General features: G+C 40.7%; 1 protein-coding gene across 1 annotated transcript; it reads right to left on the bottom strand.

Annotated features, from left to right (window-relative positions):
* Positions 1 to 486: 486 nt before the first annotated feature.
* LOC106595831 (myosin heavy chain, fast skeletal muscle) lies at positions 487 to 23,260 on the bottom strand. The gene is made up of 41 exons (XM_045710195.2): positions 23,161 to 23,260; positions 22,210 to 22,255; positions 21,850 to 22,077; positions 21,333 to 21,479; positions 20,972 to 21,128; positions 20,664 to 20,691; positions 20,289 to 20,403; positions 20,074 to 20,166; positions 19,837 to 19,897; positions 19,584 to 19,682; positions 19,143 to 19,246; positions 18,599 to 18,737; positions 18,213 to 18,331; positions 17,889 to 18,038; positions 17,624 to 17,794; positions 17,109 to 17,412; positions 16,737 to 16,801; positions 16,556 to 16,643; positions 16,315 to 16,432; positions 16,044 to 16,167; positions 13,829 to 13,965; positions 13,032 to 13,287; positions 12,605 to 12,847; positions 12,141 to 12,317; positions 11,900 to 12,045; positions 11,342 to 11,432; positions 10,606 to 10,995; positions 10,358 to 10,484; positions 9,069 to 9,187; positions 7,770 to 7,966; positions 7,448 to 7,631; positions 7,157 to 7,322; positions 6,682 to 6,806; positions 6,213 to 6,521; positions 5,788 to 5,991; positions 5,512 to 5,637; positions 5,204 to 5,374; positions 1,484 to 1,588; positions 1,293 to 1,388; positions 1,043 to 1,174; positions 487 to 619 (listed from the first exon to the last, which is right to left on the bottom strand). The coding sequence occupies exons 3-41, from the start codon at positions 22,063 to 22,065 to the stop codon at positions 599 to 601; spliced, it is 5,820 nt and encodes a 1,939-aa protein (XP_045566151.2). The 5' UTR covers positions 22,066 to 22,077; positions 22,210 to 22,255; positions 23,161 to 23,260; the 3' UTR covers positions 487 to 598.
* Positions 23,261 to 27,154: the final 3,894 nt, after the last annotated feature.

Genomic DNA, 27,154 nt, shown 5'->3' with positions numbered 1-27,154 from the left:
ATACTCTCACATAATTGTTTCAGATGCGCAATTAACATTTTTTTTTTACAAAGTCTTTCGAGTGATTAATGTGCGCATAATCTGTGACAAAATCAAAATGCAAAAATCTGTTCCCCTTTCAATTGCTACCACGGTTATGCATGTGCTTCTCGTATTTTTATTTATTTTAGAAGCATTTCAATTTGGGCCAGTCCATGTAAGCCAATTTCTGCAAGTGTAAAGGGTTAAAACTATCATTCTGATGTTTTGGATGGTCAGTCCTTACATCCATAGCTCAGTCTATGAATTTGAGTGTTTACATTTCTCCAGCCTCATCTCTCAGCTGTTTACCAAAAAAAGTGACCCCTTTGTTGTTGTTGGAAACCCAGATTGCTTGTTTAATTAAAGTACAATATTGTTATGATATGAAAAAACTGTTTTGCTGAGTAAGTCCACAGTCATGAAAAAGCTGTTTGCTGAGTAATAAGTCCACAGTCACAAAGGAAGTGTATGTAGATCCACATGTTTTTAATCAATGCTCAACATTTCACCATGAAAATCATATTTTATTCAACACAGGAAAATTATAAGACTTTGATCTTCAATACTTTGGTCTTGTTTATTCAGCAACTTCTTTTCCCTGTAAGAAGAAAGATAGAATATAATGGATCAGTAATAATAATGAACATGATAAATATATGGATAGAATATAATGGATCAGTAATAATAATGAACATGATAAATATATGGATAGAATATAATGGATCAGTAATAATAATGAACATGATAAATATATTATGAACACTTGGAAAGAACACTGTATAATGGAACAAGCATTTTAAGACTCAGTCCTCAGCTTGGATTTTCAACTTTTAAGTACCAGCTTAGTTTGAAATAATCATATTTTTTTGTCCTACCTGACATGTGCTTCTTAGAGATCTTCGAAACAGTTGAGTGAGTGTAAAAGGTCTGTATTGACCTCTGTGAAGACTGAATCATAGGTGGTGTTGATGTGTTCATATCTGAACATGAGTCAGGTACAGGTTTAGAAGCAGTTCTGTACCTTTCCAGAGTCACGGGTCTTGGCTCTGAGCTTGTTGACCTGAGTCTCAGCGATGTCAGCACGCTCCTCAGCCTCCTCCAGCTCATGCTGAACCTTCCTGAACTTAGACATGTGCTGGTTTGCTGCTTCCTCCTGGGTGAGATAAAGAGAGGGAGAGCAGAACATCAGCATTCATTAAATACTTCTTTCTGAAGATAATTATATTTTCGAATGTATGCTTTCAGAGTATTTGACTAAGTCTGTGACTCACCGCTTCCTCAGCCTGCCTCTTGTAGGCCTTCACTTTCATCTGCAGCTTATCTACCAGGTCCTGAAGTCTGCCAACGCTCTTCTTATCCTCCTCAGTCTGTGGGAGAAGAGCAAAGAATCAATGTCCCATACTTATATACACAAACCTACCTGTGTTAGAGTCAAGTGTGTGAAGGATGCACTTTCTCTTACCTGGTAAGTGAGCTCCTTGACTCTGCGCTCATACTTGCGGACTCCCTTGACTGCGTCTATACCTCTTCTCTGCTCGACCTCCACCTCAGTCTCGAGCTCACGCACCTTTGTGAAAAAAAGAAACATATGCATTTGTTTTGCTGGTGAAATCAGATGTAACAAATCTTTGTAAAACAGGTAGAGTGTTCTCCCTAGTCAAGGAGGCACAATTGTTGTCTGTTCCTATGTACTATTTACAATTTTTATTGAAGGGGTCTATAATTATAACAACTTTTCATTATCTCGGTCAGTGGTTCCCAAAGTGGAATTTACATTTCACATGTTATGAATATTGATAACAACAGCAGATTAAACTAACAGGGATCTGTGGAAAATGTGTCCAATACAATGTAATAATATTAACCCACAATTGATGTTCTTAACCCTTAGATGCACAACATGAGCCTGGGAGGCTCACAGTGATATTGGTATCCACAGTACTCCATCACTGATCATTTTTTCCCCCCAACTCAATTCTTCTTGTATTTGTAATATACTGTATATTACTATTATACATTTTGGCATGTATTTAACAGTGTTTAGTTCAGTACCAATATGGCCTCTAGAGGCCGACACTCGCTTGTTTTAATGTTGTGAGGTTGCTTCCACCACAGATAGCACGAGCTCCTCATGGTAGAAACATTTTCTTCGGCAGTTAAGAGACGTTTGCCAAGTAAGTCAAAAGTGAGACAGAAGCACCGAAATTAATTCATTTTGAAGGTAAGTGGGAAAGCACCATATTAAAGTAATGTTTCCAGAGTATGTACATGTGTTTGTTAAGATGTTATGTTGTTTTTTCACGTTTTTATGAACTTATGAAAATCCGCTAACCTACCATCTAATTTAGCCTTCTAGCTGGTAGCCCCACATAGCAACGCTAGCTTCCTAGCAACAGCCTTTTTTGCAGCAGAGTGAATGAGTCAAGTAGCTAGCGATCTAGAGAGAGAGAAATTAAACAATGTATCTAGATGAAGCCTAACAAATGATTACAATGAGATGGATTGGATGCATGTACAGTATATTATACCGTGTGTTGATATTTATTTAACATTTTTATTATTATTATTATGAATGAAATGGCAGTTTAGAATAAATCTGCCAGGACAACTGTACAAGCTTGAATGGAGCAACTAGATTAAGACGTTTGAATATCTTTATTTTAACTTCTTTGGGATAGGTGGCAGTATTTTCACGGCCGGATAAAAAACGTACCCGATTTAATCTGGTTACTACTCCTGCCCAGAAACTAGAATATGCATATAATTAGTAGATTTGGATAGAAAACACTCGAAAGTTTCTAAAACTGTTTGAATGGTGTCTGTGAGTATAACTGAACTCATATGGCAGGCCAAAACCTGAGAAGATTCCATACAGGAAGTGCCCTGTCTGACAATTTGTTGTCCTTCTGTTGCATCTCTATCGAAAATACAGCATCTGTGCTGTAACGTGACACTTTCTAAGGCTTCCATTGGCTCTCTAAAGCCGCCAGAAAGTGGAATGGGGTGTCTGCTGTCTCTGGGAGAAGAACAGCAGCAGAATATGTAAGTGGTCAGCCTGGGGACAGTGAGACTGAGATGCACGTTCACAAGACTACTCCATTTTTTTCTTTCAGCCTTTGAATGAATACAATGTTGCCCGGTTGGAATATTATCGCTATTTTATGAGAAAAATAACATAAAAATTGATTTTAAACAGCGTTTGACATGCTTCTAAGTACGGTAATGGAATATTTTGAAATTATTTGTCACGAAATGCGCTCGCGCGTCACCCTTCGCATAGTGACCTGAACGCACAAACAAAACGGAGCTATTTGAATATAACTATGGATTATTTGGAACCAAAACAACATTTGTTGTAGAAGTCCTGGGAGTGCGTTCTGACGAAGAGCAGCAAAGGTAATCCAATTTTTCTAATAGTAATTCTGAGTTTAGTGAGCCCCAAACTTGGTGGGTGTCAAATTAGCTAGCTGTGATGGCCGAGCTATGTACTCAGAATATTGCAAAATGTGCTTTCGCCGAAAAGCTATTTTAAAGTCTGAAACCGTGATTGCATAAAGGAGTTCTATATCTATAATTCTTTAAATAATTGTTATGTTTTTTGTGAACGTTTATCATGAGTAATTTAGTAAATTCACCGGAAGTTTTCGGTGGGTATGCTAGTTCTGAACATCACATGCTAAAAAGCTGTTTTTTTATATAAATATGAACTTGATTGAACAAAACATGCATGTATTTTATAACATAGTGTCCCAGGAGTGTCATCTGATGAAGATCATCAAAGGTTAGTGCTGCATTTAGCTGTGGTTTGGGTTCATGTGACATATATGCTTGCTTGGAAAATGGCTGTGTGATTATTTGTGTCTATGTACTCTCCTAACATAATCTAATGTTTTGCTTTCGCTGTAAAGCCTTTTTGAAATCGGACAATGTGGTTAGATTAACGAGAGTCTTATCTTTAAAATGGTGTAAAATAGTTGATTGTTTGAGAAAATTGAATTGTGGTAATTTAGTTGGTTTTGTATTTCGCGCCGTGCGATGCCATTGGCTGTTGGCTAGGGGTTCCGCAGGCGGAACGGGGTTTCGCTAGCGGAACGTCTGTCCTCAACAGGTTAAGGTCTTGGCTACAATTCTTCTCAAGTCCACTAAATAAGTGTAACATATTCCCCAAAATGATGATTTTGAACAGAAATGCACCCTGATTTAAGCTTTTAAAACTGCAACATTTTCTCTCCGCCACATGGCAAAATGTGTATAATTTCAAGAAATTAGCTCTAAAATTACAAAATATCATTTCTGTCCAAAGGCAAAATGTGTAGAATAGCTGAACATTTGTTTTAAAACTGCAAAATGTTGTTTCTGAGGCCAAAAGGTGATTTTAAAATGTTCTTTCCCAGGGGCCGAGACATGATTAGTCCAGCCATGCACTGCAGAAGTCGTAGCAAATCCAAAGATGAAGACTTGTCGACAATCCCATTGTGACCTTAGCTAACTAAGCTCATGCGCAGAAACACATCATCGGGTCTAACAGTTGTGCTGAACTGCACATGTTCATGCCGTCAAAAGCACTCCTTTGGTAGAAAATTGTTTTTGATGAAATTTAAAACGTGTTAGTTTGTTACTTTCACTAGGGTGTAGTAATGACAGTTTCAGCTACTTAAAGATGCACTCCATTATCTTAAGACATTGGCTCGAATCTAGGTCTTGCCTTTAGATTTCAAGAAAATTAACAACCAAGGATGAATTTTTCACTTCTCCCATAGACATCACAAACCCTGGTCTGGTCTGAATGGCAAGCATTCCCGGAAGTCTTCGAATGTTGCACCTCAGGGTTTAGAAACACCGTGGGAAAACTAGATGGATGCTATTTTTACTGAACTCTTAGGTAGGAATTTTATTCTGATATTATGAGGGGTCCCTAATGAATTTTCTATCACAAAAGAGGTCCCGTGTCAAAAAGTTTGGGAACCCTTGATTGTGTTAAATGTTGCTGGTTCAAATACCTGAGCCTTCAATGTGAAAAATGTGTTGATGTCCAAGGCACTTAACCCTAATTTGTACCTATCCGGTGTACATGACAATAAAACGTAATTTTTAATTGAGAGATAGAGTCTCCTGTGTAATTTTATATGATCGAATACATGTTCAGCAATCATTCTTTTAATCCACCCTGCTGGTAACTCACCCTGGACTCCAGTTTCTGTAGTTGTTTCTTGCCTCCCTTCATGGCCAGATTCTCAGCCTCATCCAGGCGGTGCTGCAGGTCCTTGACTGTGACCTCCAGGTTCTTCTTCATCCTCTCCAAATGAGAACTGGTGTCCTGCTCCTTCTTCAGCTCCTCAGCCATCATGGCCGCCTGGAATGGTAGTTTCTTTATTTTATTCACCAATTGGCACAAATCATAACATCCCTCTGACATCTTTATTGCGGTTAACCAGCCCAGATACCATTTCCCTTGAGGACAAATCAAATTGATGTAATTCATGTACTCACATCAGTGATGGCCTTCTTGGCCTTCTCCTCTGCATTCCTGGCTTCCTGGATGATGTCGTCCACCTCTCCCTGTACCTGCACCAGATCAGTCTCCAGCTTCTTCTTGGTATTCAGAAGGCTGGTGTTCTGAAGGAGGAAACAAGATGATTTGTTTGACTCTCAAGAGAACATACAAGTCTGAAATTCTGAAAATCTAAAAGCAAGGACTGTCAAATTCCAGGTGTGTGTAAATGTTATTATGGTTGAGTTTCATTTGAAATGGCTATTGACCCATACCTGGGAGTGCAGCAGTCCAACACGCTCGCTGGCGTCTACGAGCTCAGTCTCAGCCACTTTGCGGCCTCTCTCTGTCTGCTCGAGAGCAACTCTCAGCTCCTCGATTTCAGCCACCATCAGACCGTTTCTGCGCTCCACCATGGCTACCTGCTCCCTCATGTCCTCTGCAGCACGGACGGCATCATCAAGGTGCAATTGGGCATCCTGGGATTCACAATGACATACGTTCATTAGGACTTGTGGAAGTAGGGGTGATAGGATGGGTGATAGAAACGTTAATTGGTAAGAATTTACTCAATATCCCTACCTTTCTGCAGTATATAGTTCAATCTATTCAATTCCTCTGTTCTATTATTTTCTACAGATTCACAAACAAATCCCTAGCCATGTTCAGATTTTAGAGCCTGATGTCCCAGTTCCTTTACCTTGAACTGTCCCTGGATATTCCTCAGCTGTTTCTGGGCCTCAGAAGCCATCCTGTTGGAGTGGCTCAGCTGGATCTCCATCTCATTCAGGTCTCCCTCCATCTTCTTCTTCACCCTCAGGGTGTCATTCCTGCTCCTGACCTCAGAGTCCAGGGTGCTCTGCATGGAGTCAACCACCCTCTGGCTGTTCCTCTTGATCTGCTCCATCTCCTCGTCCTTCTCAGCGATCTTCCTGTCCACCTCACCCTTGATCTGGTTCAGCTCCAGCTGCACACGCAGAATCTTGGATTCCTCGTGCTCCAGTGTTCCCTGGACAAACAGAAGCAGTCAGGCCAATTGTGTTCAATATATTTAGATGTAGGAATTAAATATATATGACTACAATAAACTCCAATACAGGGATCATTGGACTGTAGCTGGCGTTGGCTAGTGTAACACTGCTTTCCCATCAAACAGCTGTAGTTTGTACCTCAGCCTCCTCCAGAGCGGTCTGGATCTCAGACTTCTCTGTCTCCACGGTCTTCTTGGCCTTCTCCAGCTCATGGATGCTCTTGCCAGTCTCTCCGATCTGCTCAGTCAGGTCAGAGATCTCTTCTGCACACACACACACACACACACACACACACACACACACACACACACACACAGGAGCAGTTTAGACTTGGGAGATTTTCAGTGGATATCGCCAATGTACTGAAGTTAACATTGAATCATAATAACAGTTAATTAATAACTAGCACTTCATATGGTCTGCAAATCTAATTGCCCTCCGCATCCTTTGGTTGTTGAAAGGAATAGTGATCACAGGTTAAAAAATCTATATATTTTGATCTGTACATGAAAACTCTGAAATTGTGTAATAGTAGTTTTGATGATTGCAGTTCCTTCCATTTTCAAAACACTAGTCAAACATGAGCCAAAAATAACTGCTGTCAAATGCTTACGTTGCAGGTTCTTGTTCTCTCTCTTCAGAGTCTCCAGATGATCCAGAGCCTCCTCGTATGAGTTCTTCATCTTGAAGAGTTCAGTGCTCATAGAGCGAGCCTCCTTCTGAGCTCCTTCCAACTCAGCCTGACCCTCCTCATACTTCTGCTTCCACTCTGCCAGAACCTAGGGGAATCCATGGGATTGTCTTTAGAAGTCATTGATGAAGAGTTTTGAATCTGAAATATGCTACAATTAATCATATATCAGACAGAAAATATCACCCTAGGGTGAAGTTTCTTTGTTTTCACCTTGTCAAAGTTCCTCTGCTTCTTGTCGAGGTTGGCGGCCAATGCGTTGGCTCTCTCAACGTCAATCATGAGGTCCTCCACCTCTCCCTGCAGCCTCTGTTTGGTCTTCTCCAGGGAGGCGCACTTGGAGTTGGTCGCCTCAATGGTCTCCTCGGCCTCCTGCAGACGCTGGGCCAGCTTCTTCCTGTTGGACAACAAAGGGAGGTTTAATGAGCTGAAACAAATGTTACAATACATGTTGATGTAACATTTTCTCAGAGCCCCCTACCAACCTCACCATCAATACCCTATATTTTAGTTTTTGCTGATCCGTACGACTCACTTGGCCTCCTCCAGCTCCTCTGTGCGCTGGATAGCATCAGTTTCATACTTAGTCCTCCACTGAGCCACCTCACTGTTGGCCTTGGACATGCCGCGTTGCAGCTCTGCCTTGGCCTCCTGCTCCTCCTCAAACTGCTCCCTCAGGAGGTCACAGTCATGGCGGGCAGACTGGACACCGTGGGCCAATGCGTTTTTAGCCTGTGAGAGAGAAATACAAAGAGAGATTGGAGAGAGTCAAACAAATTATAGTAGAACTCTCTGAGGATGGTGTCATCACCATGTTTATGAAGATATGTCTTTAAACCAGAGTTCTCCAACTGGCGGGGTGCGATTTTTATTTGGCCCCTCAAGTTTTCTGAATAAAATAATATTTTGGCGTGGGGGACCATAAAAGACTGTAAAAACACCTACAAATCTGCTCCAAGTGATTTTAATTTTGGAAATCTGTTCCAAAGTATTCCCATGCACAACAGACAGATATATCTCATCAGAGGCGTCATGCTCATAGGGGGCATGTGTCCCCTCAGATTTGTCCTACTGTTGTTTCTCTGTAATATTACTAGCTATCTTGCAATTTTATGAAGTTGGCTTTAGTCAGCCCGATACTGTAGGTTCCCAAAATCCCAACCTCATAACCTGCTACCAAGAAGGCATTTTAGGCTATCAATCAAGGTAGAGTGGCTAGCTAGTCTAACTATCTTAGCTGACATGCCTGCTAGAAAGGCTGGTAGACTTAAGAAAAGCAAGCAATAACTAAATGTACTGAATAAGACTCAAAGTCCTTTCAATCTTTTACCCAGATTTTAGCAGAGATAAAGAGAAGCATATTTAATTTCTTTAAACAAAATAACCACCAGTCAGGAAGACACAGACAGCTGAAGAGGTATGCTTAGATATGTCGAAAAACATAAATGTTTTTTACAATGAATTAAGTATAACGATTATGGCTATAGATTGCAGGAAAAAGCTGTGTCAGGTGTTTGAAAAATGCTAAAATCTCCAACCTCAGGACCACCCCCCCAGCCACCCTCATGTACTTTGTGACCCACCAGATTTTTGTTTTAGGTGCATGACATCACTGTATGTGATCGCATGCAAATGTAAGCAAGGTTTGAAATGATAATGTTTTAGTCAAATATTATATCTGTTTGTGCTTCTTGCATTCAATTGGCAGTCTACAAATTATATGCAATTATGTCCTGACCGTCCGCTCAAGAAAATAATCATCACGCGGCTGAATCTAGTTGAAGATCCCTGCACTAAACTCTGGGGTCGGTGGAGTCCATTTTGGGTCACTTACCTTGACCTCTTCCTCAATCAGCCTCTTCAGCTCCTCCACCTGCTGAGTGAAGGCCTGTTTTCCTCTGGTCAGCTGAGACACCAGGGCTTCCTTCTCCTCCAGCTGGCGGCCAAACTCACCTGCAGGGATAGAGGGACATCTTGTTAATGAGGTCTCTGTTTTCTAAGATTGAAAATGTATTTTAATGTATCATAGGGCAATGTTGTTTGGTGGTGAATAGTACAATAGAAACTATGTGGACCAGTGGAGGCTCCTCAGAAGAGGAAGGGTAGGACCATCCTCCTTGGTGAAATTTAGATAAAATAAAATTGTGAAACATTAAAAAAGTTATATAAAACTATACAAAATATATTCACGTCACCAAAAAATTGATTAAAACACAATGTTATGCAATGAAGGTCTACAGTAACCTCAACAGCACTCTCTAGGGTAGCACCATGGTGTAGCCATGTTTCCATTCAACAGCTAGTTTCCATCCTCCTCGGGTACATTGACTTCAATACAAAACCAAGGAGGCTCATGGTTCTCACCCCCTTCCAGAGACTGAACTGAGATGTTGTCCACTCAATCAAAGGACTAGCGAATGACGATTTTTATCGCCTGATCACAGACAGCTGATGTGTTTTGCACTGAAGTCCAGAAGGGAAAAGGTGAGACGAGGAGAGCACGTAGATGCGAGAAGGAATTATAGAATGAGCAAAATGATCATGCTGTTTGTATGTGGCTTCTATGAAAGTGAACTGTGTTTGCGTGTGATCAGGGTAGTATTCATTCCACCGATTCCGTTGAAAACCTTTGTTAAACGGAAGCAAATGGAACAAAATGAGGATAAACGTACCTGAATTTGTCCAATAGAAACTCTTGTTTGCAACTGTTGGACTAATGATTACAACCTAGATTAGCTATATGCAGGCAAGAGTGTGCAAGGCAGTATAGAATGTGTCACGGTCTCTCATCTCGATCACTCAAATTTTTCTCCCGACCTGTGCACATACATTGTAAACTGTCATTCATAGGCTAGGTTGTAGTAACCTCATGATAGGTCTAGGGAACATTTGAGTATCATGTAGTATTCTAAACCTATCGATGTTACATTGAGCTGGGTGAATCGAATATGAAAGAGTCATCCAATATTCTGTAATAGAAATAAGGCCAAGCTCCTAAAATAAAAAAAGAATCTTAAACATCACCGACCGGCACTAATGTGGACTATGGACATAAATCCCCAAAACATGTTATTGTGTTCTACTGAAGTAAAGCATTAGTTTGTTGTTCATTGCTGATGGTACCATTTTCTGTCAGGAGTCTGGCCCTCTGTCCGCTGATGTCGTTGACCTGCCGAACATTCTCATCATTCTTAGTCTTGAGCTCACTCAGCTGGTCCTCAAGAGTACGGCACATCTTCTCCAGATTGCCCTGTTAGTGAAACATGTTCCATCATTACTTTATATATGTGACTCCTGTCAACTTCAGTTCACTTGAATGGTAATGTAGTTGACCCTCCTCGACACTGCTTGACCAAATCATCACTACTCACCTTAGCCTTGGCGACGGCCTCCATGTTGCTAGAGAGGTCATCAATCTCCATCTTGTATTCGCTCTTCTCCTTCTCCAGCTTCTGCTTGACGCGCTGCAGGTTGTCGATCTGCTCCCCGAGCTCAGCCACACTGTCGGCCTGCTTCTTGCGCAGAGCGGCGGCTGTGGCCTCATGCTGCAGGGTGGATTCTTCAAGATCACGACGCAGTTTCTGGAATTCAGCCTCACGCTTCTTGTTCATCTCAATCTGAGCAGCAGTGGCTCCTCCGGCCTCCTCCAGCCTCTCGCTGATCTCCTCAAGTTCCCTGGAGAGATCAGCCCTCTGCTTCTCAACCTTAGCCCTGGCAGCACGCTCAGCCTCAATTTCCTCCTCCAACTCCTCAATACGGGCCTAGAACAGGGGACAGGAGCAGGGGGGATGAACACTACAATACAATTGAACCTCCCAAAATAATAATAGTATGTGTACTTTGCATAAATGTGTTTAATACAAAGACAATTAATATATTCAGTAGACAGTGTCCAATTTAGGAACCGAACTACCATTTTGAAGCACCGTCTTTACAACGGTAAGAAGCACTAGCAAGAAGCACCATCTTCCAACCTATTCAGCCATCAGAAGCCACCGGGAAAAATTGTGTGCTACCTGAATAATGTTTTTCAAGTCTTTGCTTTTCTGTTCTGGAGCTTTGTACTTGGTGAGTCTGGAGCTTAGATCCCTAGATCCTGTACTGTACCTGGAGTTCCTTGATCTTCTTCTGCAGCTGAGCTCCCAGAGACTGCTCATCCTCAATCTTGCTGAGGAGCTGAGTTGTCTCAAAGTCCTTCCTAAGAAAAACAAATATGCCGACAGCAGAGTTAGTTTTGGTTCGATAGTGTAAAGGGAGAGTATTATACCATTCACATTGCTTTTAAAGGGATACTTCAGCATTTTGGCAATGAAGCCCTGTATCTACTTCCCCAGAGTCAGATGAACTTGTGGATACCATTTTTATGTCTCTGCATCCAGTGTGAAGGAAGTTAGAAGTAGTTTTGCAAGCCAATGCTTACTAGCATGCTAGCAGTTACCATAGACTTCCGGTCATTGCGCTAACAGTTAGCAACTTCAAACTGCATGCAGAGACATAAAAATGCCATTCACGAGTTCATCTGGCTCTGGGGAAGTAGATAAAGGGCTTCCAAAATCCTGAAGTCTCCCTTTAAGAATCACATGAATATGCTGATTCACAATTACAATAATTAGCCAACAACAACAATTAAAGCAGATAATACTGTAGTAATTTGTTTGTGTTTACTTCTTGATTTTCTCATCAGCTTGCTGCTTGTCATTCTCCAGGTCCATTATGGATTCCTGGGCCAGTTTCAGATCTCCCTCCAGCTTTCTCTTGGCTCTCTCAAGATCCATACGGAGCTTCTTCTCATGCTCCAGCGAACCTTCAAGCTAGAAGATAAAAAAAGTATATTCTTCAAATCTAAACAACTGAAGATAATATCACCTTACATACTATCATGGCCAAAATGTCCAACTCCACTCACGTCGTCCACTTGCTGTTCTAGCTTGGTCTTGGCCTTGGTCAGAGTGTTGGCTTTGTCCTCCTCTGCCTGCAGGTCATCCAGTGTCTGCTGGTGGGCCTCTTGGAGGGCTTTCTTCTCCTTGGTCAGCTTTGCAACACTCTCATCCATAGACGCCATCTCCTCTGTCAGGTTTTTAACCTGTAAATGGCCACAACATAATTATACTTCACCATAAACGGGAGATTTAGTTTATTATATATTGCATTTATTTCAATTAGATTAGAACTGCATCAACAATTACTGTACTATAGATTCAACACTAGATCAGTGTTCACCATGCCAGTGTACTGCACGGAAGTCATAAATGAGGGGGAGCAGAACATACCCACAATACAACTTGAATTCCATTTATGTTAAGCTATGTTTTGAGTTGATTATTGTTTGGATTATTGTTTGGTTAGACTGTCTATGGTAAGACACAAGACCTTGTTTTCAGTGGCGTGCTTCTCCTTCTCCACTTTGGCCAGGGTGAGCTCCAGGTCATCAATGTCCTTCTTCAGCTCAGAGCACTCATCCTCCAGCTTCCTCTTCTTGGCAGTCAACTCAGCATTGATCTCCTCCTCATCCTCCAGCCTCTCGGTTGTCTCTTTGAGTTTGGCTTCCTGCTGGATCTTGCTCTTGATGAGCCCCTCACACCTTTCCTCAGCATCGTTCAGACTCTCTCCTTCCTGGTTTCAGAACAGGAGAAAATATCAGCTGCCTAACTTTGTGTATGAAAATACAGACTTCATTTAGTCAATATGTCGGACCAAATCATGAAATATATAAATAACATGGGCAATGACAGTGTGCGTGTGTGTGTATGTTTTTGTGCGTGTAAATGTGCCCTTATGTAGGTCGTTGCTGACTCACAGATGTGACTTGGAGCGCCAGGTCATTCTTCTCTTGCGTCAGGGCCACCAACTTCTCCTCCATTTGCTTCTTTGTGGACAGAGCCTTGGCCAGGTCTGCTGTCATCTTCTCATAGTTCTCCTTCATGTTGGCCAGCTCCTTCTCAGTCTCAGCGCTCTGCAGCAGGGGCTTGATCTTGAAGTACAACTTCATCCATGGCCAGGTTTTCACATTCATGAATGAGCGGATGTTGTACTGGATGGCGTAAATTGATTCTCTGGTCGACAGAAAGGATGGAGTGGCATGGTGAGTGACATCCCACTGGGCACAGACGTCAGTTCAACATCTAGTTTTGATTTACATTTGGTTGAGTTGTCAACTAACGTGAATTCAACGTGAAATCGAAGTCGGAGTCGAAGAACAACAAATCCTCTGCCCCTTTTGTATACAGCTGAGGAATCGGTGTAGGGAAATGTAACCCATCTTAAACTCATAGACAGCTCTCTAGATGCAAGGACTGACAGGTCATGCATGCTAAGCTCAACAAGTATTTGATATTTTAAAAAAATGAATGGGTTCATATCACAAATTTAAATGACAGTTGAACAGCCAAATCCCAAACTGCAGCTATAAAGCTAGAATCCTTAGTTGCTACATCTATTTCTGGACTAAATGAATTAACCCAAAAGCTTTAGTAGACCATTATAAGATGTACTTTCTCATTCTGAACAACTCACAGCATATACAGTATGTAATCATAATGCATTAGATACAGCTGGGTGACAGAAAGCTTTGCCAAAATGTCTACTATTCCTCACCTCCTCTCCATCATCTTGCTAAACTCTCTCCTCATGAGGAATCCACGGCTGAGAGCCTGGACCATGCCGACCAGAGTGGCCAGCTTCTCGTCTCTCATCTCCTCCAGGACACCCAGCAGACCGGCTTTGAAGAACACCTGAGGCACAGGTTAACATGGTCAATGGAACCACAGATGGTGACAGATAGAAAGGGTTGAATCAAAAGAGGGGAACAACACCACTAGATTGATTTAAACAACATTAACTTTGCTGCAATGGTTACAAACAAACCATGGGATAGGTTGTTTCTAAGTTGTTAGTTATTGTACTGTTGTACAGTGCCTTCAGAAAGTATTCACAGCCCTCAAATTTGTCCAGCTTGAATTTAAAATTGATTACTTTGAGATTTTGTGTCACTGGCCTACACACAATAGCCCATAATGACAAAGTGGAATTATATTTTTAGACACATTTTTCAAATTCATTAATTTGAAATTAAAAGCTGAAATGTCTTCAGTCAATAAGTATCCAACCACTTTGTTATGGCAAGCCTAAATAAGTTCAGGAGTAAAAATGTGCTTAACAAGTCTCATAATAAGTTGCATGAACTCACTCTGTGTGCAATAATAGTGTTTAACATGATTTTTGAATGACCACCTCATCTCTGTACCCCACACATACAATTATCTGTTAGGTCCCTCAGTCGAGCAGTGAATTTCAGACACAGATTCAACCACAAAGACCAGGGAGGTTTTTCCTATGACTCGCAAAGAAAAGCACCTAATGGTAGATGTGTGAAAAAAAGACATTGAGTAACCCTTTGAGCAGGGTGAAGTTATTGATCACATTTTGGATGATGTATCAATACACGCAGTCACTACTAAGATATAGGCATCCTTCCTAACTCACTTGCCAGAGAAGAAGGAAACCTCTCAGGGATTTCACCATGAGGCGAATGGTGACTTTAAAACAGAATTTAACGGCTGTGACAGGAGAAACTGAGGATGGAGTAACAAAATTGTAGTTACTCCACAACAGTAACATAAATGACAGAGTGAAAAAAATGGAAGCCTGTACAGATTAAAAATATTCAAAAACATGCATCCTGTTTGCAATAAGGCACAAAAGTAAAACTGCAAAAGAATGTGGCAAAGAAATGTACTTTAAGTCCTGAATACAGCGCGTTATGGCAAATACAACACAACACTGAGAACCACTCTTCATTTTTCCAAGCATGGTGGTTACTGCATCATGTTGTAGCTATGCTTGTCATTGACAAAAACGAGGGAGTTTTTTTACGATAAAAAGAAACTGAGTAGAGCTAAGCACAGGCAAAAACCCTAAAGGAAAACCTGGTTCAGCCTGCTTTACAACAGACACTGGGAGACAAATTCTCCTTTCAGCAGGACAATAAACCAAAGCAGAAGGCCAAATATACACTGGAGTTGTTACCAAGACGACACTGAATGTTTCTGAGTGGCCAAGTTCCAGTTTTGACTTAAATCGGCATGAAAATCTATGGCAAGAATTGAAAATGGCTACATTGAATGTTTCTGAGTGGCCAAGTTACAGTTTTGACTTAAATCGGCATGAAAATCTATGGCAAGAATTGAGTATGGCTGAAAACAGACACATCATCTAGCAATGATCAACAACCAGCTTCACAGAGCTTGAAGAATTGTTTAAAGAATAATGGTCAAATATTGTACAATCCAGGTGTGGAAAGCTCTTAAAGACTTACCCAGAAAGGTTCACAGCTGTAATCGCTGCCAAAAGGAAGTCTAACATGTGTTGGCTCAGAGCGTTGAATAATCAAGATATATTAGTGTTTTATTTTTCATAATTGTTTTTTACAAATGTTCAAATTTTTCTTCCACAATGATATTAAAATATTTTGTGTAGCTCATTGACAATAAATCCCAATTAAATCCATTTAAATCCCAACTTTTCACACATTTTTTTTGAAAAAGTAAAGGGGTGTGAATACTTTCTTAAGGCACTGTTGATAAATAATGTACAGAGATCCAGATAACTGCAGCCATACCACTCTAACACCATGCACATGATAATGAGTTTAGTTTCTCTTCCAAACTTGTAATGAATGACTTTGAAGATTTTTTTTTACATTAGTTAAATGAAGAAAAAGCATTAAAATGATGGGTAGACCAATTAAAGAGATTTTAAATTATCATAGTAGTTGTGTTTTGTCATCTTTTCCTGTGGGTATTTGACTGACCTTGGTGTGTCCAAACTTGTAATCTTCGTGATTCACATCAATGGATCCAAGCAGCTTCTCAGAAGCCTTCTTGTTGTCCATGAACTGGCCCTCAGGGATGACGCTGGCATTCAGTACTTTGTACCTAAATGAGAAGACAGTTTTAAAGTATGTCAAGTTGAATTAAGTTGGATATATTACATAAAAGGTAAGACTATTCTGATGCTGGGAAAACAATTGGAACAGATCTTTCTGTGATTGTGCGTCTGTGCAGTTGTTTGTGTGCCTGTACCTCTGCTTGAAGTCAGCATAGATGATTCTACTGGGGAAGCCCTTTCTGCAGATCCTGATACCCTCCAGTACGCCATTACACCTGAGCTGGTGGATAACCAGGAAGTTCTCCATCAGACCTGGTAAAACAAACCAAGTCTCTTTTAATACTCATAAACAGGTTAAAGATTGGGATTGTTAAAGTCACTGATACTGTATTGATAAGATCACCTTTTACATAATTAACTCAATATTTCTTTTACCTGGAGTCTTTGACTCATTGGGGATCAGGCAGCGCACAAAGTGAGGATGAGTGCTCCTCAAATTGGTCATCAGCTTTTGTAAGTTCTCCTGTAAGGGGATAACAAACCATTTTCACAGAAATCATTTATGATAATCAATGCAACTTTTGAAAGACTGAATATGCAGATTTCAAAAGCTCACCCTGAACTGGGAGGACACAGTCTGCATGGAACCACCCTTCTTCTTGCCTCCTTTCTTGGCTTTATCTGTTTAAATGGGGAAAAGTTAAAGATAACTACAAAAGTACATTTCCTAGAGGGGGTGGAATAAATAGAATTATAATAAGAGTATGGAAGAAATCTAGAGTGGTCTTGTCTTCAGCAAACTATAAACCAGATAATCGCTGGTTAACTTCACACTTATCTAGAGGCAAATGCTGCCAATGAGATTGTGTAGAATAACACCTATTGTATGAGTAAATTAACCCAGTAATGAAACGTGATACATTGAAAGACTTTAAAGAAAATTGTCACTAGTGCTTAATTAAATCATTTGACGTGATGCTAGTCTTACCCTCAGGTGGTGCAGCAGGATACAGGGCAGCCAAAATTTTGACTCCTGACTTCCCGTACAGTTGACAAACTGAGTCGTTCAGGGGGTCCTTGTTCTTCTCCAGCCACCCAGTGATGTTGTAGTCCACAGTACCGGCGTAATGCACCAGGGAGAAGTGGGCCTCTGCCTTGCCTTTGGCAGGCTTGGGCTTCTCAAACGCCTTTGTTTTGCCAAGATGCTGGGAGTACAGCTTGTCCTTGAAGGTAGTGTCTGAAGACTTGGGGAACATGCACTCCTCTTCAAGGATGGAGAAGATGCCCAATGGCTTCACAAAAAGAGATGTATATCAAATTAGTGATATTTACACTTAGATCACATTCATTCCTTTAGTAAACATGCTATTATAGGATTATATTCATTTAGAGGCACATAATAGGAAACATATTGAGATCTCAACAGTCAGATACATTTTACCACTGATAATATCTCAAACAGAGCTACCTAATGGTCCATTACAATCTTCACAGACAGCTTACCTTCTCAATAAGCTCAATGCAGGCAGCCAAGTCCATGCCGAAGTCAATGAAGGCCCAGACGATTCCCTCCTTCTTGTACTCCTCTTGCTCCAGGACGAACATGGTGTGGTTGAAAAACTGTTGCAGTTTCTCATTGGTGAAGTTGATGCACAGCTGCTCCATGCTGTTGTACTGTTGATGGAGTTTTAAAAGGGATCATTTCATCATACAAGGCTGTAATCAATCTGAATCACAACTAATTGTCTTGTTCTGGTCTCATACTCACATCAAAGATCTCAAACCCGGCAATGTCAAGCACACCGATATAGAACTGCCTTGGATTCTTGGTGTCCAACATCTCATTGATACGGATGACCATCCACAAGAACATCCTCTCATAGATGGACTTGGCCAGAGCACTGACTGAGTTATTAACCTGCAATGATTATACCTCAAATTAATACATGAGATATTGACCATGTCCAGTGATAAGGTGATGATAAATTTGGGAAAACAACAACACTACTCAAATAAAGCAATGCACTCTCCCCAAAATTATTCCGGTCCACAGATAATGGTAAATGCTTTGTTTGGCTTTGTTTGGCCTTACCTGAGGCACAGTCTGTCCCTTGGTCACATACTCATTGCCGACCTTCACTCTGGGGTAGCACATAGCCTTCAACATCTCAGCTGAGTTCAGGCCAAGCAGGTAGCCAATTTTATCAGCCACTGAAGAGAGAACCAACAACAACAGATTCAGCACACAAGATCACTTGTTTCTGATGTCAAACTGGCAAAATAGTTTGTCCAACTTCTTTGTAGATTAGGTTTTGATTCACCCACATCCATCATTTCAAATCATTTGTGGAGGTTGTACTTTATCTCCTGCCTGATTTTCATGTGGCATTGTCTGTCTTAGGGTTTCTGTTTCTATGTATGGGACTGGGAATGGGACTAATACTTTACATATTGTATATGTTTTTAGAGTGGGCTCACCCTCTGTGCTGTCTGGCTCGGCCTGCTCCTCACGTTGCTTCTGCTTGAATTTCAAGTTGCCATGGTGCAATACAGCTCCTGTCAGCTTGTAGATGCCAATCTTCTCATCGTTAGTGAAGCCCAGGATTGTAATGGCATCCTGGCATTAAAGATGAAGTACAACAGTGATTAACTGAACAGTAGTTTTGGTCTGTTACACTACAGTTCTGTGCTGCTTACTGCAGAACAAATGGAATGGATAGATTTGACTCCTGGCCAACACATTAGTAGATGGCAACACAAAATCTGTTTTACACAGTTCCACAGGGCACTTAGTGGAGCTCTCTTGTGGATGTCTTAAATGTATGTGCCTCAAGGTGAAGTGTGAAGGCATGAAGAGTTCCTTGAGGCACATGTCTAACTAACACAAGGCATTTAGAATCAAACAGAAAATACATGAAAATTCCCAGCTGCCACCAAGTTGGATTTTCACAGTACATTCAGTGTGTATGGTGGTCCTATCAATTCTATATCTATAGTTTGGTTAACCCTTTGTTTGACTCACATCTGTGGCATCCAGCTCTTCCTTGTCGTCGATGCTGGCCACAGCGATCTGACCCTGGCTGCACATGGGGAAGTCGTAGGGGTTGGTGGTGATGAGTGCCATTTCTGTGGAAAATGGACAACAGCTTGTCAATTAAATCTCTTAGAATTCTGCTGTCCTACCTTTACAGTATCTCTCCCTCCTTTACTCAATAGATTGTCTCAATGATACATGTTGTATATAATAAATAGCATCAAAAGAGGAGACTGAGACTTGTGGACTAGTGCATCACAGTGCATTACTTTACAGATATTTCCCAAAGACCTGACCTGTGTCTAGATGCCTTGTTACCTTGGATGTAATCATTGTAATAGCATTAATAGTGTGGGCTATGACATTTTTTTAAATAAGTTCCACAGATGGGAGTGGGAATATTTCCCCTGAAACTCTACTTTGTCGTACCAACTATGTCAGGTTTGTGGCCTGTCATCATCTGGAAGAAGATGTGGTAGCCTCTCTCATCGGGAAGCTGGAAGGACACTCTGGACTTCTCCAGCAGGTCTGAGGGTGAGGGTGAGGGTGAGAGTGTGAGTGAGGGTGAGAGAGGGAGAGAGAGAGAGAGATTATAATATTAGATAACATTTGTCTATATGATCTCCAAAAAACAACTGTGTGAATTTAGGAAAGCATTGAGAAACAATCAAAACCAACTCACAGGTCTCAATGTCAGCTTTAGCCAGTTTACCACCTTGGAAGTGAATCCTGATGAATTTACCCTATAGTAGAGCATGGGGGTTAAAAATAGGTAAACAAAATAAATCTAAACTTTTACTTTGATAGACCCCTTTAAATGTTACAGTTTGTTGGACATCTATTGATATGACAATAGGGAATTACTGAATTACATTTTTTCAATTTAAGGTAACTTCCACAGTATGCCCTTCATACTTACAAAGCGAGACGAGTTGTCGTTCCTCACTGTCTTGGCATTACCGTAAGCCTCCAGCAGAGGGTTAGCTGCAATGATCTGATCCTCAAGAGACCCCTGATTGAGACAAACACAAGTTGCTCAGAAACTGGTAAAACACATTTTTATTGATTGATCACATTTCTTGAAACATGATTCAACCAAACTGAAATAAAAAGGCAATCATAAGAACAACCTACCTGCATTTTGCTGGGGTCTACTTCCTTCTTCTTCTCTCCAGCAGACACTGCAATGGTGGCGAAGTACTGGATGACACGCTTGGTGTTGACAGTCTTTCCTGCACCGGATTCTCCTCTGGTTTATATGACAGAGAAAGAGGGGGTTTAGTTACGTTTGAGTGTTAGATTGGCTTTCACTAAGAAATAGCATAGATAAATATACTGTTAACCTGTGTTCTGACATGTCTTTAACAAATACTCCTTCTCATCGACTTGTTATTACACATAGCCTAATGCTCTAATCTAGTCATAATGTCATGTATTTCATCACACCAACTGACCAAACTTATTACAATAGAAACACTTTCTCAAGTGACATTTTAGTAAACAACTTACGTAATCAGGACAGACTGGTTCTCCTTATCTGGAACCAGAAAACATATTGCTTATCATACTCAAGCAACATTATGGGGACATTATTTCATTCATAGCATCATGAATTTAATATCTTATATTATTTTATTATTTTATATATTTTAATATATTTTAATATCCATCCATCTATCCATTCAACAAACCATCCATCCATCCATCCAATCAACCATCCATCCAATCATCCATCCATCATCCAATCATCCGTCCATCCATTCATCCATCCAACCATCCATCCATTTATCCATCCATCCATCCATGACAGCTCGTACCAATCAGCATGAACTGAAAGGCGTTGTCAGAGACGGAGAAGATATGGGGTGGAGCCTCCACCCTCTTCTTCCCTCTGTAGGCGTTGACAACCTCTGTGTCGTACACTGGGAGCCATTTGTAGGGGTTCACCGTGGCACAGAAGAGCCCAGAGTAGGTCTGGATGAATAATTAAATTAGGGGATTAACAAAATCAGATTTATGTGAGGATGTGGGTGTACTTTGGTATACTGATGTGGGTCTACTGTATTGATATGTTTTGGTTTCTACCATTCATTTATGTGTAGTACTGTATGTGTGTATTTATTAAGTTCGTGTGTGTGTGTGTGTGTGTGTGTGTGTTTGTAATTGCAGGTTTCTTACATAGATCATCCATGCTGCATAACGCTCTTTGAGGTTATACAACACAGACGCTTCATTCAGGTAGGTCATCATGGCCATGTCCTCAATCTTGTCGTATTTAGGGGGGTTCATCTCGTAGATGTCTGCATCTTTGAACTCTTTTCCTTCCTGAAACAGTCAGACATATAGATTACACGCAGATCAAACTGGACAGGACTGAATGCTTTTTGTTCATTTAAATACAAGTTGAATCTTTAAAAAAATTCATATCCTCATTTAATCCAACTACTTTGTTATCACCCACTGACAAATATCTGGTGATTCCTGACTAGTCAATATCAAAAAATCCTTGCCATTTTTAAGTAGCTGCGTTAAAGATGATGTGTTTGAGGTTATATTCTGCTTACAAAAAAGAAGAAATGCTTCATAATATATATTTTGTTAAATATTTTATATTGCAATGTTTTTGATAATTTCAATGATTTTTCAAGAAATTGAGTAATTGCACAAACTTGAATACTTTTCAGATCAGCCTTACCTCCTTAGTGCCGTCAGGTTTCGTGACTGTCACAGTACACTTCCCATCGGCCCTGGCAGTGACTAAACCCTTAAGGTACAGCTCCACCTTGTCTGCCACATAGCAGGCGTTCTTTGAATCAAAGGGTGCGGCTTGTGCCTCCATCCGCTCCTTCTCAGACTTACGAAGGTATATGGCAGCTTTGCCGTAGATTTGCATCTCCGCGTCCGTACTCATGGTGACGGATCACTAGGAAAGAGATGAAACAAGAAACATGATTGACTCTGTGGTGCTTTCTCCCCAGTCAACAGAGTTAGGTGAGTGGTATCTCTCTCAGAATATTCTCATCACTTTTATGTGAAGAGTCAAACCATGTCTCACCTTCTTTTTCCCCTCCTACAAATGAATGTGTGCTTCTTAGAGGACCCTGTGAAACATAAGGTGATGTGTAAATACACAAGTCTAAAGCAGTGGAAGCTGCTGAGGGGAGGGCGGCTCATAATAATGGCAGGAGCGTAGCAAATGGAATGGCATCAAACACCTGGAAACCATGTGTTTTATGTATTTGATACCATTCCACCTTTTCCTCTCCAGTCACTACCATGAGCCCATCCTCCCCAATTACGGTACCACCATCCTCCTGTGGTCCAAAGCCTCATCATTTTGTCCTCGAAGGGCTAGAAAGCATTTGTCTCAATCATTACAGCCATGTCCAATTCAACTTTTATACCTTTATTTAACTAGGCAAGTCAGTTAAGAACAAATACTTATTTTACAATGACAGCCTATCCAATCCCTCCCCTAACCCGGGCAACGCTGGGCCAGTTGTGTGCCGCCCTATGGGACTCCCGATCACAGCCTGTTGTGATACAGCCCGGAATCGAACCAGGGCCTGCAGTGACGCCTCTAGCACTGAGATGCGGTGACTTAGACCAGGTCGCAGTTGCAAATGAGAACTTGTTCTCAACTAGCCTACCTGGTTAAATTAAGGTGAAAGCAAGACTGCTGTGCCACTCAGGAGCTGAGGTGCCACTGGTAACTTTCACTTTCCTAATGACAACACACTTTACTACAATTTTTTTATTTGATTAAAATGAATTCCACTGAAAACCCAGTTACATTCTAGACCCCTCAATTTACAAACAAATGAAAATTAGAGATTTAAAGTAAAACATTTAAAGTAAAAAACAAATGTTACATTTGATTGCATATTGTCAAATCTTACAAGAGACATGCAGAAGTCACTTCAAACAGTGCAGTTAGCTACTGCCTCAGATGCTGAGTGCAAAGATGAGACAAATGTAAAAATATAAGGAGGTGTAGAGGTCTTACCACAGAGGAAGAAGGTATCTGACTTATGGATGTTGGGGCCTCAGCCTCCTTATATCTGGTTGGAAGTGCTAACCAAGCAAAAGTTAATTATGGACCACTCTGGGAAAGGAAATGAATTGTAGGAGAGACCTACCCCCAGACCTGTGTTTCTGTCTCTCACTAGCACCTCCCACTTGCAGGAGCACCACACTTCCATTACATTACTTTTTAATGTCGTAATTGTCTGAATTGAATTTCACTGAATTTACTTCAGCAAGATTTCATTACTAATTGTTCTAACAATATCAAAAGTTTGATTTATCAAATTGATTTCAATGTTACTACCACTGAACCTCATATACTGTAATGGACTGAGTCCATGTTTCCCCACTACCACTAAAATAGTTTTCATTAAATCTAATCTGACCTTATTTAGTTCCATTTTAGTGGCATTAATCCTCATCAACAACTTTATATATATATATGTTCACCTGTTATTTATATTATTTAGCTTGTAAACACATCTGTACTGTCTCCTCACCTCATGCTTGTAATGAGGTTGGCTGTTACCCCGTGCTTTGCTTAGTTTGATGTATCACCCTGGTGGAACCATATTAAATGAATATTTAAAAGATAGAATGGAACTATTTCAATTTCAGTTCATAAAACTTTAAAATTGAATGTGTCGTTTTTATCTACAGTATGATATATTGAAGATGCTGGAGGCTTGTTCTATTTGTCTCACATTTCAGTTGGTTAACACTTATGACTAACATAACACCAGTACAGTATTTCAATAATCTTATCCACTCATATTGCTGACAGCGAATGAACTGCCTCAAACTTTAATTACACTCTGAAGTTAACCGCTTAGCAGCTGAGAAATGTATTGTGAAGAACAGTTATGACTGTCTGTCAGGTAGAACAGGGAAGCATGTCAACTCTATTCAATACATCTCTATCAGCAATGTTCAGAACATTTGAACTCCCTAAATACACCCTGTTTGTTCAGGTTCAGTGTCCACCCAGCACATCAGTACAAGAAGCCCCATATCTGCTGGATACACTAGTTGAGCAGGGTGACCATCTGGAAGGATCCCATCAAGGCCTTTTCATTTCTTGGACTGTGCTGTCATCTTCACTTCAGTCAAGGTTTATTGTTTGGTATATCTGCCAACACCGCCAAATTCTGGCACAGATGCCACTGTTATTAGACAAGATATTTACTTGACGTGTTTGTAGGTTGAGAGAACATTAGCACCATGCAGACTAAACGTTTATGTCATTAAGTTATTTTTATGTGCAAAAATGGAATACGTACACCTGCAGGGCCGGCTCCAAGCATAAGTGACCAATGCGGTCAATAGGGGGCCCCAGGGGTTGCTAGGGGGATTCAGTCAGGGTCTCAACTTACTGTTAAGAGTTACAATAGTGTAATAAGGTGCAAGTTATAAATGTGATTGTGCATCAGCAGTTTTTCTCTTGTTATGTCAGTTACTGACAATCACTCAACTATACATGTCAGATAAAAAAAAATTGATTGGTAAGTTAGTCTAGCCAGCGATCTAAACTTGTAGTAATCATGGCCAAATACCGACCTGGCATGTGGGGCATGTGCCGAGGACCCCTGAACTCCAGGGGGGCCCCTATTGATTTTGTTAATCAATCTCACTCAGATATCATTGACGTAGAATAAATCATGGCAAAATGTGTAGAATTGCAAGAAATTGGCTTAAAAGAGCAAAATAAATTCTCTGGCCCATGGCAAAATGTGTCGAACTGGTAGCCTAGTGGATAGAGCATTGGACCAATAACCGAAAGGTAGCTGGATCGAATCCCTCAGCTGACAAGGTAAAACTCAGTCGTTCTGCCCCTGAACAAGGCAGTTAACCCACTGTTCCCCAGTAGGCTGTCATTGTAAATAAGAATTTGTTCTTAACTGACTTGCCGAGTTAAATAAAGGTAAAAAAATCTCTCCACCGAAGGAGAAATGAATAGAATTTAAGGAAATTAGCTTAAAAGAGCAAAACAATTATCTCTGCCCCATGTCTAACAGTAAGCTGTGCCGCAAAGGTCATGTTGTCAACAAGGCAACGTGATTCATAGTTCAGAAACATACAACGTCTCTTTTCCATAAAATATGTTTGAATTTTCAAACTAGTTTTCATTGGGAAGGAAGATAAAGCCTTTTTATCAAAAGTAATCACTTTTGTATGTAAATACACAGAATCGTACTCATCACTCCACGTGCTTAATTAATTCATTTTTGTTTTGAGACGACTTCGCTGTCGGACTAATGGTGAACCTGGGTCACGCCCTGGAGGCAGCCTGGTTCCAAAATGAATGCAATAGACACTAACCCCTTTGACCCGGGGCATGCAGTGGACATTAATAGAACTCCCTCACTGGTATTTTGACCAACCTTTTTAAGAGCTGATCTGATTGGTCAAAATACCAATGATTGAAAAAAAGTTCAGACTTGGGCTGCCTGTCTAAATGCAACCTAACATACTGAATCTGGTTTCAAATAATTAAGGGCTAAATTTAGATTATGATAATTTGATTCAGCTGAACCCACTGTGTTAGTGCTGGGGTGGAATAAAAGCCTGCACACCATGAGGATGGGCTGTCCAGAACAGGAGTTGAAGGCCCCTGATATACTGTTATTAACTGCCAGACATTATTAAGCAGTTGAGCAAACTATCATTATAAAATGCATTGTACATATTTGACGTATTTTGGCATTGCCTTGGGAGGATAACAACTCTTGATCCAATACATTTTAAAGGTGCTTTAAACGACTCAGTCTGTGCTCACAAAGTAGTTTTATCACCACAGACAGGAGTTTGCCTGAGACACCCCAGTGCCTTGGCTCACGTCAGCATTTTATTTACATGATTCAATACATTCAAATGTCACAGCCAGTAAAAATCTAAATCTGGATATGAGAGGCGGGGTCATGCTGTGTCATGGATCCACATGACAACCAAGAATGGCTAATTAAGGTTTTATTTTCCAGGTCACATATCTCGCTATAAATATATTATGGTGTCAGCAATGTGAGGACCTTATGGTCGACTAATAAGGTCAAAATAGTGTGCTGGCCTGTATCAGATCTCTGTGGTCCACCGTATAGGTATGAGGTCTTCACCTTTCAGGATAGAGTGTGAAGTCAATGGAGGGCTAATTGTAATATCTACAAGGATCTAATACATTTACACGGATAAACACTTTGTAGTCCAAATTATTACTCCCTGTCAGTGACCTCCAACCATGGCCATGATCCACAACTGGGTTTCAGAAATGCATGCAGGCTGAGGTAATTTAGGATTGCTCTATGACCCTTCGTCAAAGAGACGGTATCTTCTGAACTGTTCTTGAAACTCCAATTTACCAAAGCCACAGATAATGTACAAGGGCAAGAGATAATGTACTAGCCCAATATGGACATGTTCAGAAATGGTTGTGTCAGAAATAATCCCAGCTTCCACAGCAATATATCTAAGGTAATTTGGCATTGCTTTATTGCTTCATCAGCAGAGCTGCTTCCATTTGAGCCGTGCACCAGAGGATATGACCATATATGATGTAGATAGTAGGAAGACACAGTCAGGTCCATAACAGAGAACATAAATAAAACTGGGAATCCCACAACCTGCCTTCAGCTGCAGCAGTTGGAACACAAGCGTCTGGGGGAGCAGGGGACTCATTCTAGCCAAGCCTTTTGAAGGGTCAGGACAAGTGACAGACCAATCCACTATATCAGGTATTCCCAAACTGGGGTACACGTACCACAAGGGGTACGCACAATGTCGTCGGGGGTACGCCAAATTAAAACATGATTCACATCAAACATTACTTTTTTAAATCATTATTATTTTTTTTTGTAATCTTCACATTTTCAAACAGTCCATTTATATTTTCCAACGGGGCTATACATTTGGGTGAGGTTTTTTTCTCGTCTGAGTAGCCTCGTTACACTGGCAAAAATAAAATTTGACCCTCTAGTGTTCAG

This window comes from Salmo salar, chromosome 02, assembly GCF_965601325.2.
Source record: "Salmo salar chromosome 02, fSalSal1, whole genome shotgun sequence".
Lineage (NCBI taxonomy): Eukaryota > Metazoa > Chordata > Actinopteri > Salmoniformes > Salmonidae > Salmo > Salmo salar.
This window is presented reverse-complemented; position numbering and strand designations above follow the sequence as displayed.